This window comes from Vidua chalybeata, chromosome 19 (assembly GCF_026979565.1).
Source record: "Vidua chalybeata isolate OUT-0048 chromosome 19, bVidCha1 merged haplotype, whole genome shotgun sequence".
NCBI classification, from domain to species: Eukaryota; Metazoa; Chordata; class Aves; order Passeriformes; family Viduidae; genus Vidua; species Vidua chalybeata.
In genome coordinates this window covers 10,008,626-10,022,470 of record NC_071548.1, presented here as the reverse complement: position 1 = coordinate 10,022,470, position 13,845 = coordinate 10,008,626, and the positions used below count along the sequence as shown (strand labels likewise).

Sequence of the window (13,845 nt, the reverse complement as noted above, 5' to 3'; positions counted from 1 at the left end):
TTGCTTTTAGGATCCACTTGGTGTACTGCTAGCTTTGTGCTCCGTTTGCTGCCAGCTCAGTACCTAAGAAACACTGAACACAGGTCCATCTGAACACCAAAAATCAGCGTAAAGATGGTGCTGAACTCCAGATTCAGGGGTGGAAAAGCAGCAGGAGCAGAGCAGCCCACGATCAGCACCTCCTGCTGAACTGACACCAAGGAATGGTCCCAGCCCTGATTCCCCTGGCCCTTTTCCCCACACACTCATTCATTCCTCCCCTCATCGAGTGCTGTGAGTCAGCTGGAGGAACCAAGGTAACATTCATCACATCTGCTGAGGTGCAATTTTGTCCCAGCTGCATTTCAGGTGACTCAGGCAGAGCTGGTGAGGCAGCAGAGGGCTCAGGACACGTGCCACAGAAAGCACGTGGGGACAAAGGAGTGGGACCTTGGGACATCTGGGCTTCAGCATCACACATTACACATCCTGAGGGATTTTTTCAGGCATGATCAAACTGTTAAACACCCAAGAACTTGCAATCAATACAGAAATTCAGATATAAGCAATGTTTTAGAAGTATCTCAAATCAAAGTATACTTCTGGATCGTTGCCTCTTCTATTTCTTTCCAAAGCTCAGGTCTGCTCTTCCAAATTCCTCCTGCTCCCAGGAGGGAGGTGGCAGGCAGGTGATCTGTGCATGCAGGACACAGACAATAGAATTCCTTTCTGCCTTCTTCATCTATGTCTTAGCACTTCTTTCAAAACATTATTAAAATTAATTAAAATATAATTTCAGAGTACGTTGGTATTATGAGGTGATTATTAATAATTAAGGAGCACATCTGTTTGCTTGACAAAAAGTTCTTGGATGAAAAATGACTTAATAAATATGATACTAAATTTGAAAAACATGTAATTTGCCTGAGTGGGTAAATTTGTTTCCCACTCCCATAAAAACAGACACAGTGTGTCAGTGTTTTAACTATTATTATGATTCTGTGATGAGTGTCGCCTAAGACAAAAATAGAAGTCCTGAAATAAAACATCAAAACCTTCAGACCTTTACTGCAAATATCTTAATATAATGAACATATACAAATATTGCACTATAGAACTTCCATAATATTTATTCCATCTATAAATAAATGTATAAAACTATAACAGCTACTTACGGAAAAAGTCCTTTTTCACCAAGTTTTTTGCACACAGTACTGCAAGAAGAACAGAAATATAAAATTAAGTTACTTATTGCCAACTTTTAAAAAAAGTTATTTTACCAGTCCAACACTTCAGAAAATCTTGCTTAAAATAAAACTAACATAAATGAATTGTGCTCCTTCATCATTTATATTGCCATGCGAATTAATTCCTGAAAGCTGAGCTGGAAGTGTCATCTTTTAGCAATTTACCTGGAGGCAGGTAACAGTGGAAGTGAGATGGTTGTGGTTTCCTCAGGCAATAGTTTCACATGGTGAAACTACCTTAAAGGCATTTTTCCCCCCTCAACCATTTTGCCAACTGTGAGTTCACCAGAGAGAGACCTGGAGCACTCCTGGCTGGTTCACCACAATTAGTGCTGGGACTTTGGAGGGGCTTATGCTCAGTTCTGCAGCCCAGCAAAAGCTTCCTTGATCACAAAAAGTAGAACATTAGGCAGCCAAGGCTTTTCTTTATCCTGCATCCTTTACACATAAAAGTTTTTACCTGAAAAGCAATTGGGTGGAGCACACTAACTTCTAAAGCCAGAGTTTTGATGGTTCCAAAGATATCTTTTATTTGTAGCAGCTGATAATTGTTTCAGGCTTTTTTGTTTGTTTGTTTAAATTAAAAGGAAGGAACATTTGCATTTGTCAACTAAAAATACCCAGGGGAAAACAATCTCCTATGAGAATAAATTTAAATAAACAAATAAATAAATAAAAGGTCAAAGGGGACAAATTTCATATAAAGGTGCCAAGGTACACAAAGAAGACTTCACAAACTGCACCACTGCTCAACTACTATGCTTATCTATTATCACAGGTTTAGTAAGCAGGAAATATTAGATTCCCCTGTGAAACATTAAAATATTTACTGATAACACAAAAGGATTCTTGGGGATTGAGTAAAAGCATGAATTCCCACAGCTAGTATTAAAAAAAAAAGGAGGGGGGAGTTGGAAGAGTTATTTGGTTGGAACCTGATGCTGCAAGAGATTCCTCACTATATGATTCCCTTGGATATTTTTCCTATGAGATCGCCAATATTTATTACTGCCAGGAAATGCAAAGATAGAAAAGTGCATCCAATAATCACATCCCACAGGCACCACCTAAAACCAAACACCATTGGTCATCGTTTCCCCCCCAGAATACCCTCCCACTGATCCTGCAAGGCTCCTGATCCCCAATTTCTGCCTGAGTAAAAGCAGGCAGAGGCAATCCATGAGCACTCCCATGGAGATCTCCACAGCCAGGGCAGAGAAGCACTACCCTGGACAGTCTAAATATGGAACTCATGTTTTCCCAATTTTTACATTCGTAAAAATGCTGATTTTAATAAAGCTGCTTTCCACTGGAATTCAGCACTGTAAAATCTGGCTACAACTCTGCTCAGGTCTGAGAAGTTTTGGTCCTCCATAAAACACAAGGAGATGCCTATCAGTGGCTACAGGGAGTCACAGAACAACTCCTTCACACTGACCTATTCCACAGGAAAGGGACATTTCTATTCCACAGGAAAGTTCCCAGGAAAAATTCAGCACAGTAATTTGATATAAGGGGCTGCTAACAACACTATTACCCTGAAAAAGAAGTGCCTGGTTCCAGGCTGGTAGCTGCTGGGGTTTTTTAAAGATGATAAAAGTAATAATTTCTCTCAATTCAAAGACATACCGGTAGTCCTAAGGCAGAGCTCCATTTAAGGGATTTTCACCCAATAATTTCAATCTCAACAGTAATAAAATACTAACAGAGAGTCAAATGTTTCAGGTATTTGATACCCAGCATTCAAGTACATATAGGAAAGAGACTGTCACATCACTGCCCCACAAATCAAATAAAGTTCTTTGGATGTTGTAATAAAAAACCCACAGTTATCAAAGGCTCCCACGTGCTCAACAATCTAAAGTTTACTCTATCCAGAACATTGAGAACAACCTAAAGGCATCTGAAAAAAAAAAAAAAAAGAGGTAATAGAAAAAGTGCTTTTGCTGCTCCTTAAGGTTTTATTACACCAAGAATATCTTCAGATGAGTGAAAACACAACAGACATCATCTGCCCAAGAACTGCAATAGTTTATTGCTCACCAGCCACCTTTCATCTAGTGGTGAAAAGCTTCAAGTAAAATAGATGCTTATACAGATGGCAACTTTCTAAAATATCTAAAAAAATATATAATTTTTGTCACAGTTTTACCCATTACAAGTAATGAGAAGTGTCAAGTGAAGCTGAGGGCTAAAAAATTCAATAGTTAAGTCAAAATTCATCTACAACACAGCCACACAGGGTGCTCCTGAAACTATGTAATGTCCAAGACAAAAGAGGTTCAACTATTCTTGAGAGAAATTGTAATGTTAGCTAATTACAAACACTTCTTTTCAAAAAGAAAGCAAGCCTGCCAATGCAATTTAACTGAAATCTCATTTTTATAAGATTGGGCACACACACAGCACACAGACTAATAACTCCTTCCCCAACAATTAGCCATGAATGAACAAATATTTTTGGCTCAACTTTTCCCTCTCTAGTAACCACATTTAAGGAAAGTCAGATGTCAACCCTCTCTGGCTTTGTCAGGTTAACAAAACAGGAGAGATGCTGAGAAAGCTTCCACTAACAACACCCTCTCTGCCAGGTATTTCTAGGTGAAAAAGCCCAGGTCCCAGGAGCATCAGCTCAACTCAAAGTGAAACAATCTTCTTCCACACACAGAGCTCTCATCTATCTCAAGACTTTTTTTGGACAAAACTTTTCCCACCAGTGGGAAAAGTACCAGAGTTTATGCTCCACTTTTCTAACAGTTTCAACACCGTATTAAAACCTGTCCTGAATATCCTGATAACCAGCTGATTAATAGTTCCTTGAGAATAAAAGCTACGGAAGTTTGGTTTCCTATGGATTTATGTTTCATGGCTGACTGAAGGCTGTGGCTGAGGCTTTTCCCACTGGGCAGTCAGACAGACCCTCTCCCACGCAGGCTCTCCCGTGGTCCAGCAGTGCAGGATCTGCTGCAGCTTTTTCCTCTGCCTTCAGGTCACTGCCAGGGTCTCCTCTTTACCCAGGCAATGATTCTCACAAAACTCACGGGACTTAATTATCTTTGAGTCCTCTATCCTAGGCTCAATTTAAGCTGAAAATTCAAAACCCAGAAAGAACTAGAGGGAGGCTTCTTTCCCTTGACAAAGCCAAGTTAAAGCACTGATGATTCTGGACCCAGCGCTCATCGTTATCAGATCTACACAGCCCCACCACAAATGGATCCTCTGGAGGCACAAGGGCACTGCAGAAGGTTATTTATTACTTGGATGTGCTTGTTTTAAGGCACTTTTTCTTACAAGTATTTTGAAACAAAAAGTTAAGCTATTTAAAGTTGCACTGGAACTAGAATGTAAACCAATGGCTGGATATACTGAAAAAAACAGGGGGTGTGTTGTACCATAAGTGCATCATCAAATGACATTAATGGCTTCTAGCACACATGTGTAGATAAAGTATTCATTACAGAGTATCAGTGAGTCAATGGATAGATATGTTTCTGTTTATTACAGACTTCCTGGGTAGTCTACAGAAAAGAGAACATTAATATTCCAATGCATAAGTGCCAAGAAAAACAGCACACCAATTTTACATAGTATACATACATTAAATATTTTTTTATCATGCTTTATGATCTCATTCTAACATATGCTACTCAGGTCTGCTCACAGAAACATGAAAAGAGCATGTTATAAGCTACCCAGTCTCCTTCTATGACAGCTTTGCTACACAGTCCACAAATATTCAAAAATAGGAACTAAGTGAATCATATTTGCCAATTTCCTTTTTCTTATTTATTACTCCTGTGACTGACAAAGAACAGTTTACTGAAAAATAATTTAACTATTATAAGTAAATGCAAAATATTTAGTATCCCCAAACCCCTGTAATCTAAGTGTTAGCTATTAAAATTTACATGCAATTACAGAGGGGGTGAATAATTGGTTGAACTCACATAAAAATTGAAAGGAAGTATGACTATTGAAAAGGTCAATTTTATAGAAAGATAAATATTTCCCTTTCATTTTCTGAACTGTTTATTCTTTTTGCTAGTTACTGAAGAACTCTTGTTACAACTGCTGCTAATTTTGGAACCATTTTTACAGAAAGACTCAACTTTTAATGACATCAAGCTGTTGTTAGGGAAGGTATCCTATGTTATACAATACCACTGTTTTTATAAGTATTTAAAAGGATGTTTATTTCAGAATAATAAGTATATCAGTAACACCAGGTCTCCACAGATAGAGGGAGAAAGAACATGAAGCCCATGAAGTGGAAAGGGAGCTCCAATGCAGGAAGCTTGCGTTGAAAACAAGTAAAAAGTGATAAAGATCTATGAGATTTCACAGAATCACCACCTCTCAGACATGAGCTCAGAGTCTTCAATGATCTATTCACCTCCAAAGGCTGGGTAACACCAGAATGAGTGCTGAGGAAGCAACTTGAGAAGGAAAGAAAGTGTTTTGTGAATTCAAGGAACCAGGACATTTAAGGGCTGTGTATTCAACCATTGTGGGGATTTCCATCCTGTATCAAACTGTTTGTAGCCAATTTGTTCACCACATTCACCTGCAAAACAGGAATACCACTACTTTACTTCACAGGTAGGTTTTAGTGTTACATTACCTGTATGTTTGTAGCACTCAGTTATCTGTTATTATGCACCTCTTCATTTATGACACATGAAAAGGTTTAAATGTGCTTGTACCCAGCAGCATGAGATACAAACACCTCAGGCTACAGCTGTAGACAATAATTTTATAGATATATTAGTCTTAAAATTCCTACGTTAAAAACAATATTGCTTAAGCCATCTTAAGTAAGTTGTTTTAAATGTGTATATTTGAGACACACCAATACTGTCAAAGAAAGATTAAGGAAGACAAGTAAGAAAATGAAAACAGTCATGAATGTTCATGGAAGTGAGCACACCCACTGCAGAAGGAAACACAAAATCACCACATTTAAGTCTACACATGGCTCAGCAGAACCCCCCCCATCCCATGCCAGCCATCCATAAGAGCCCACACTGTGTCAACAGACAGCCCTGAGGTTATGGGGAGGAAAGTACTCAGTCCAAAGCTAAGATTATGTTTTCTAATCTTCTGGCTTTCCACGTGTCATCACCACAGAACAAGTTCAGCCTTCTGAATCCAACCAACAGTTTTAACATTATCATTCTTGTTGGTTTTTTCCTTCCCCGAGGGTTTTTCTCCCAGAAAAAGCACTTGTTCAAGAACATATGTAACACACGGGAGAGCGACAGGCTGCCTATCAATTTTTACCACAATGGCTCATTTTGAAGACAAGTCTTTCTTCTCCTACAGAAACACCATCTTTTACTGAAAGCCATTAGCGTTGGGTTTTGTGATCAGATCCCAGTTGTTTGCATGTTCTATGCGGGGCAATACAATCACTGAAATAAGTCCCAGCTGTAGAAACACAATGCTGTGCTGTTGCTAATGTGTGTTGTACTGATAATGAATGGTCGTCTATGCTTTAATCTGAATAAAGCTCCCAACTGCTCTGCCTCTCCTTGCCAAAAATTCCCCTTCCTCCTCCAGACTGTGGTTGCATTCCAATTACACTGCTGATTGGAATGAGCCTGCTTGGGGGAGGGAGAGGGAGGAAGGCAAATGAAGCCACACTCACGCCCCTCCTCGCCTTCATGGCTGCCCCTGGGACCCAGAAATTGCTCGGGTGTTTGAACCTAAGGCTGACATGATGTACTTTCCTCCACAATGTACAAAAACTCTTTGCAAATTCACTTATTTCATTTAGAAAAGCCATTTGTGACAGGCAAACAGCACACCGTGCACAGGTTCCAGCAGGATGGCTCAATACTTTAAACATTTTTAAACAAATTCCTACTGGTTTCTTCCATTGTTGGCACGCTCACAAGAAACTTATATTTTTCTGCTTGCATTCCCTCCTTGGACCTGCCTGAATTCCCACATGGGAAAATACAAAACAGGAGGTCTTCAACTATTTATTGAACAAAGAGCTGTAAATAACGCCGTATGGATTTTGCAAATACAGCTGTTGAGGTAATAACTACCTCAATTAAGGTTTTGAAATAAAATTGTTTACCCTAGCTATTCACATGAAGTTTTATTTTACAATTAATCTCTCTGAGGAATTTTTTTTAAGGTTCCATTTCCTTTGAAAGGTGCTTTTCTCTGCAAATGAACAAAATGTGACAGAACATGACCGTAAAACTGAGTTTACTTTCGCTTAATGAAATTCCTGCATTTTTGAAGATTGCAATGGGTTGCTGTCAACAAGGGACACACAAAGGCAGGTAAACCTAACAAATACTGTATTTTACAGGTGCACAGCGGTTTGGAGTCAAGGTCTTGCAGCACAAAATGGGTCAGAACACAGCAGCTGACCATTATTCTGAGCAGGATGGGTGATGGGAGCACGCTGGAAGGTTTCAGGTTGCACCCAACATTACAGGGGGCTGCAGCTGTTCCTCCCCCAAAGCAGGTCCAGCCAGCACAGGGATACAAGGTAGAGCAGGAAGCTGAACTGGCTTAACAGAAAATTAACCTTCTGGGGAGACAGATTAGTTCACTGTTGGCTCCTAGAGCTGCACAGACTTATCCTGCAGTCACACCATCTGCAAACCTGTGGCAAAGGAAGTGGCACAAGCACATGGCTGCAGACCAGGGAGGATCAGCCAAGCTGCCCTTGCTGCAGTTGTACTGGAGAAGTGCACCCCATAAAACAAAATGCTCCCTCAATGTTTTCATTTTAATGTAGACATGTAGTTTTTCCTCCTGCCTCTGTTTTGCAGCTCCAGAAACTTATTTTATTAAAAACAAAATTAAGTTAAAAGCAGATTTTGCCACCAGTATACCAACATAACCAGTTAACACCCTTCAGGTTTTTAGAGATCTTCTCCTTAAACATTCAGCTTTTCCATTTCCCAAAGCACACTCAAAAATGCAGCACTAAAACACAAAAAAGCACTTCTCTTGCAAGTACACACACAATTACTTCCAGGCTGCTCTGTTTTACTTATGGACAGCTGCTCCTTCTGGGTCTCACAAAGCAACAGAAATGCACAATAACCCAGTGAGCTCTAAACTAGAGTCAGTACAAACCATGTACACACACAGAACGGTAGGATCATTATTTTCCCCAATACTTACTTCATTGTAAAATTCAGCATCACCCAAATTAACACTCCAATCTCCACCCTCTCCAGGGCCCGGTGGAGGCAGCACACTGGTGGAGCTGCAGGTGCCATATGCCAGCACATGGAAGCCCAGTTCACCCCAGGACACTGGACAGGCTGATGCTGATTTCAGACACACTCTGCTCGGTGACATCCAAGGCAATCACTCTCCCCCATCCCTGGATGCAAGCTCTGCAGCAGGAAGAGCTGCAGGGCAAGCAGCCAGGTACACCCCAAACACCATCACTGGGCTGCTGCACCTGGGTATCTTCTGATGTGAATTAGGAGCTGCATCACACAATCCCTTCTGCTCCTGATGGGAGCCAGGGCAGCTGGGAAGGGATGGTGACATCTTCAACAGGCACAGCTACCTCCCAGCACACCTACAGCTTACACTGGTAGGAAATTAATTTCTATTCTCTTACAGACTTGGAGACCTCGTTTAAATTGAATGCAAACTTAGAATCATGTACCAATTCTAACTCTTACTAAGAATAGGCATTAGAACAATTCAAACGTACTAATGGATTTTTAAAGTGCTGTTTAATACTAACATGTCAGGTTGCAGAGAAATATTCTGAGTGACATATAAAAGCATCACTGTTAGACTGATGTCCACAAGGTAGACAGCTTTAAAACAAACTCGATTAAAATATGCATTAGTATAAACATGGTACTAGAAAAGCACTTTTAACAAGAATTTCCTTTAATAATTGTTATAATTCTATATTTTCCCATAAACACATTCCTGTAAGTTCAACACAAGCCAGATGCTAAATCCTTAATACACTACATGTAAAGTGAAACCCATTCCCAAGGATCACATACATTATAAGCATTGTCAGTTAGAAACCTGTGCCTCAACAAATCAGAATTTTTCTGTGGGACTAAACAAACAAACCCACAATATCCAGCAATATGCACATCCGGAAGTGGCAAATGCCCTAATAATGCAATATAATTTAAACTACTGCAAAAGATGCCAGAACCTAACACAAAACCAGTCCAATTTCTGTTCAACAGATTTACTCTAAGTTCTCCACAAGAATAGGCTGTGCTGTGACTAGATTTAGAATTCCAGACCCATATAACTTGCACATAGGGTAACTCATGGAGGTTAAAACTCCAAATGAAAACATCACACATTTATCAGAGAGAACAAAGATGCAATGCATCACTGGATAGAAACAGTTACGCCAATAAATCATTCCTCTCATGCAATAATAAAATTCTGGGAGAGAGTCTCCAAGGCTATTTTAAATTCCCGCAAGGGAAGGACGACAGGACAGCGACTCCAGACTCCAGCAGTCTGTGCGGGGACGGCTGAGCACTCGTGGCCATGGCCAGATGGAGCCTGCCCAGATTTGCCATGTTTAGACTCCTGTTTTTACATCACGATGTCTACTTCACAGCATTGTTTCACTGTAAACAAAAGGCTTCCTTTTCCACTTCTCCTCCCTTACTCCACTCCAAGCCAAAAGTAAAACAAAACACAAAACCCCCTGGACCATTGAATTCCTCCTTCGTGCAGCTCATGCATTCACGTTTCCCAGATTCATTCAGCGATGGGCTCGCTGCCACACACGTCACCCACCCTATTCATGTGTCCAGTTTGTTTGATACGCCTCTCAAGAGGTAAAGGAAAGAAATTATGCTGCCACTTCTGCAATAAAGATAGCAGCCCTCCCTAGGCACTGCAAACCCTACCAGAAAGGTTTACAAGTCTCTTTCATGGAGATTCACATTAATTCAAGTTAAGTTAAGTAAATAGATGAAAAAAAAGTTGGGTTTGGTTTGCTTTTTTCTAGCTATATACCAAATGTGTCAATTAAAGCTGAATGATACAAATAAACCATGCTCATCAGGGCTCTGTGTAAATTAGGGCTTCAGCCATAGCTCAGTGAGAAAGAAGCAGAAGTAACACATGGGAAACTTAAAGAAAACAAAGGCTATTGGGAATATCTGCATTTCCTGGTTCACTGTGGATGGAGCCTCTCAGACCAGCCAGGATGTTTCCAATACACAAATTTCATACACTATAAATTCCATTTCTCTTCTCCACCCTCCTCCAAAATGGCCTAACTATCCCATTTCACCCACTTTTCAACATCTGAAAAACCAACCACTACTGTACCGTGGAGCTGTACCACTTACAGAGACTCAAAACTGCGCTGTCACCTGGGGTGGGGGGAACAGCCATTAGAATGCTTCAAAGGAAAAAGTCAGCAAAGATCAATTTTCAGACCAATTTCAAAGTTATTCCTTCTGTTTCTCATATTGGTGACAAGTATAAAATCACATTCCAGTACACAAAATCAGGGTGGGAAACAGAATTCCATTAAAAAGATGAAACAATCCTGCAACTTTGCTGTTACATTTGCTGTAACAGTCTCAATTATTTCTTACCCTCCTGCAATACTAAAAAAATAGTCCATAAAAAAAATCTTTAGAGTACCATTACCAAAATTAACTAATCCCAAACTGCAGAGGTGGTTTTTATATCCAAGTGTGAGTGAAGTAAACTCTAATTCAATTTTCCAAGAAATACTGGAATAAAATAGTTTTTAAGAGCTCAGGTAAAGAAACTGTAATCTCAAACTCTTACAATTGTGCTAAAAATCTTATCTGAGTCCTTAAAGACTTTTTTACAATCCCAGCAGTTAGTTTTTAACCAAAACAGAAGCAATTTATCCAAAATTAAGGGAGCACAGGATCATTCCTCTGATGGATAAATAAAAGAGGTAACATGGAAATTTACCCATCTATTTCTCAGTTTGTTTTGATAGGAACAGGAGTGGAGGGAAAAATTTAATGGGAGAAATAAATGATAGCTCTGCCTGATTTATTTCATGCAACGTGCTGGGGACAAACCTGGCAGCAAGAAGCAGAGCCCTTGGATTTGTTTCACTGCAGTAAAACTCTTCACCCTCTGAATGAGCTGTAGTAGAGGCAACAACAAAAGAAATTCATGATCTAATTACCAACTGGACAAAGATGCCCTGAATTTTAAGAAGGGCTCAGACAAGAGGCACCTGCAGCTAAGTCAGACTCCTGGGTGTCAGGGATTGTGGGTCCCAGCAGCGTTCCAGGCTGGGCTGCCAGTGCTGTCAGGACACGGCCACACGTGTGATTTAAACAGGAAGTCTCAAAACTCTGTCTCTGCTGCAGACATGGTCCCTGGGGAACACCACTGCTGCTGGGGCTTTTCTGGGAAGAGGAGAAAGGAAAAGAACCAGGGAAAAAAAAAAAAAAAAAAAAAAAAAAAAAAAAAAAAAAAAAAAAAAGACCCCCAAAACCACAGACATAATTCACCCTTCACAAGTAATTCCCATGCCACTCCAGCAAAATGCTGTACATATTGATTTTATCAGTACTACCAAAAGGATTGTCAAATGCTTTTTAAGAAATAATTCCTAACTCATGAGAAAAGCTTGGGCAACAACTTTTATTAGGGAGAAAAAAAGAATTCTGGCACCTCAAATATATATTTAAGTACCTTTAAAAATAATCTTCTAATAAATAAAATAATGTTAAAGAGTTCAAGAGGGTCATGATTTTGATACTATCACTAGCAAAAATCATTAATTAAGCATCTACCCTTAATCCAAACTCCTAGTTCAGCACAATTTTGTTTTATTACTACACCTGATGTACTGACATGATGTGCTGATATTACATGGAGCAATACAGATGAGTAATATACTCTTACATCCTCCTGCATTATCATCAATATCCACAACCTCAGACATTCTGTCTCCTTCATAATATGTGGATCCTGCCTCTTTTGTATTTAGTACAGCTGAAATATTTAAGCACAATATCCTTATATTCACTTTTTTTTTTGAAAATTGGTTTTAGTGGAATGCTTTCAACTCTGGAAGTTGCCTCTCTTTGAATCTTGACAGTTTGGCTTCTGCCAAAAATACAACAGGGTTAGCAGGAAGGTGTGTGGACTATACACACACACACCTTTACCTGCTCATGCCTCTGATGATGGAATTCTGTCTGTACCTGCAGAAATGCAACATCATCTAAATTAGGAAAACTCCTGCTGCTTAAAGGCAGCACACATGGAAAACCAAGACAATGTCACCAATCAAACATCACTGAAACTCTCATATACCTCAGTCCAGTCTTATCACCCACCACACACCCCTGAAGCCTCATCTCCAGGAGATTACTACATCATTAGCCTATACCATTTATAAACTGATTAAGTTATTGCAGTCCTTTAATAAGGACAGATTCTGTTTGGTTTCTCTGTTTAAACAGATGTGTCCTACAGAACAAATCCAAACAGTTTAAGAAGCTGCTGCTGTTGAAGAGATGAGCTAACTGAATGAGCAATCTTATTTATTTCAGCTGAAGTAAAGCAACTTACAGGAAAGCCTTGGTTTTGTTTTACTTTGGTTTTATACAAGTTGCTTAGATTATTTAGTCAAATTGGTACAATTTATATAATATTGTAAGAAATAATATAAAAGGGAATTTAAAGAAACAGAACACCAAGAAATTCAGATAAAATAGCTCACCAATACATGGAAATAAAGGATCTTGCCCCAAAACCATTGCCATGCCGTTTAAACTACAACTTCAGAAATCTTTTGGGAAGATGCAATGCTCAAGAAGTAAAACTACAAGAATTTTTTTGAGAAAGAAGAACACAGAATAGAAGATGTTAAGCAGGGTAGAGTGAAGATTAAGAAAGATAATAGGAAGGAGCTGAGACTTAAAAGAGGAGTGTGATTACATGAATGCAAAAAGTGTAACACTGTGCATCAACACAGCAGTACAGCAAATGGATAAAAACCCAGGAAAATATTCCCAACAAGTTCAAGAACATTTAATTACAGAAGGCAGAATGGCTTCCAAGTGCAAGGAGCATCCAAGTATTTCCAAGGACCTCAAACACCAGTTATGAACTTCAGACAGTCTGAGTGCACATGATGGGGATTTTGAGGGGACACAGAAATGGAAAACCCTCATTTCCCTGCAGCCTTTCACTCTAGGAACCCTGAACCTCTTGCAGTTCTGCTCACAAAGTGTTACACTAAATAACTTCTGATTTCTACCGCTTCTTACATGGCTGCACAAGCAAGGTAAGAACAGACCAAGTTTTCCAGAGGAATCTTTACATGCATTTCATAGACACACTGCTCCTTGGACATCTCAACTTCTAATTGAGTGCTATCCCAGGGCACCCAAATATAATTATTTGCTAAACAAATATATTAGCTTTCCAAGTACAATGCTATTTCCTCTCACAACCATCTTCTGACATCTCAATTATTTAATACTAAACACCTTCCAATGACCTAATTCCTTTAGTTTCTCTATCATTTATGTATCTTAGAGCCAATATGACAATTTATACTAAAATAAGACCAGAGATATGCTAAATAACTGACCAGTTATATGGAGACAAAGAGGGCATAGGCTTT

At 39.4% G+C, this 13,845-nt stretch overlaps 1 protein-coding gene across 1 annotated transcript in view; it reads right to left on the bottom strand.

Annotated features, from left to right (window-relative positions):
• The window catches only part of SMURF2 (SMAD specific E3 ubiquitin protein ligase 2), a 60,070-nt gene that overhangs the window by 31,122 nt on the left and 15,103 nt on the right, over window positions 1-13,845 (bottom strand). Inside the window, exon 2 of the mRNA XM_053960268.1 lies at window positions 1,155-1,193. Within this exon, the coding sequence (XP_053816243.1) occupies window positions 1,155-1,193 (39 nt within the window). The remainder of the gene's footprint in view (window positions 1-1,154; window positions 1,194-13,845) is intronic.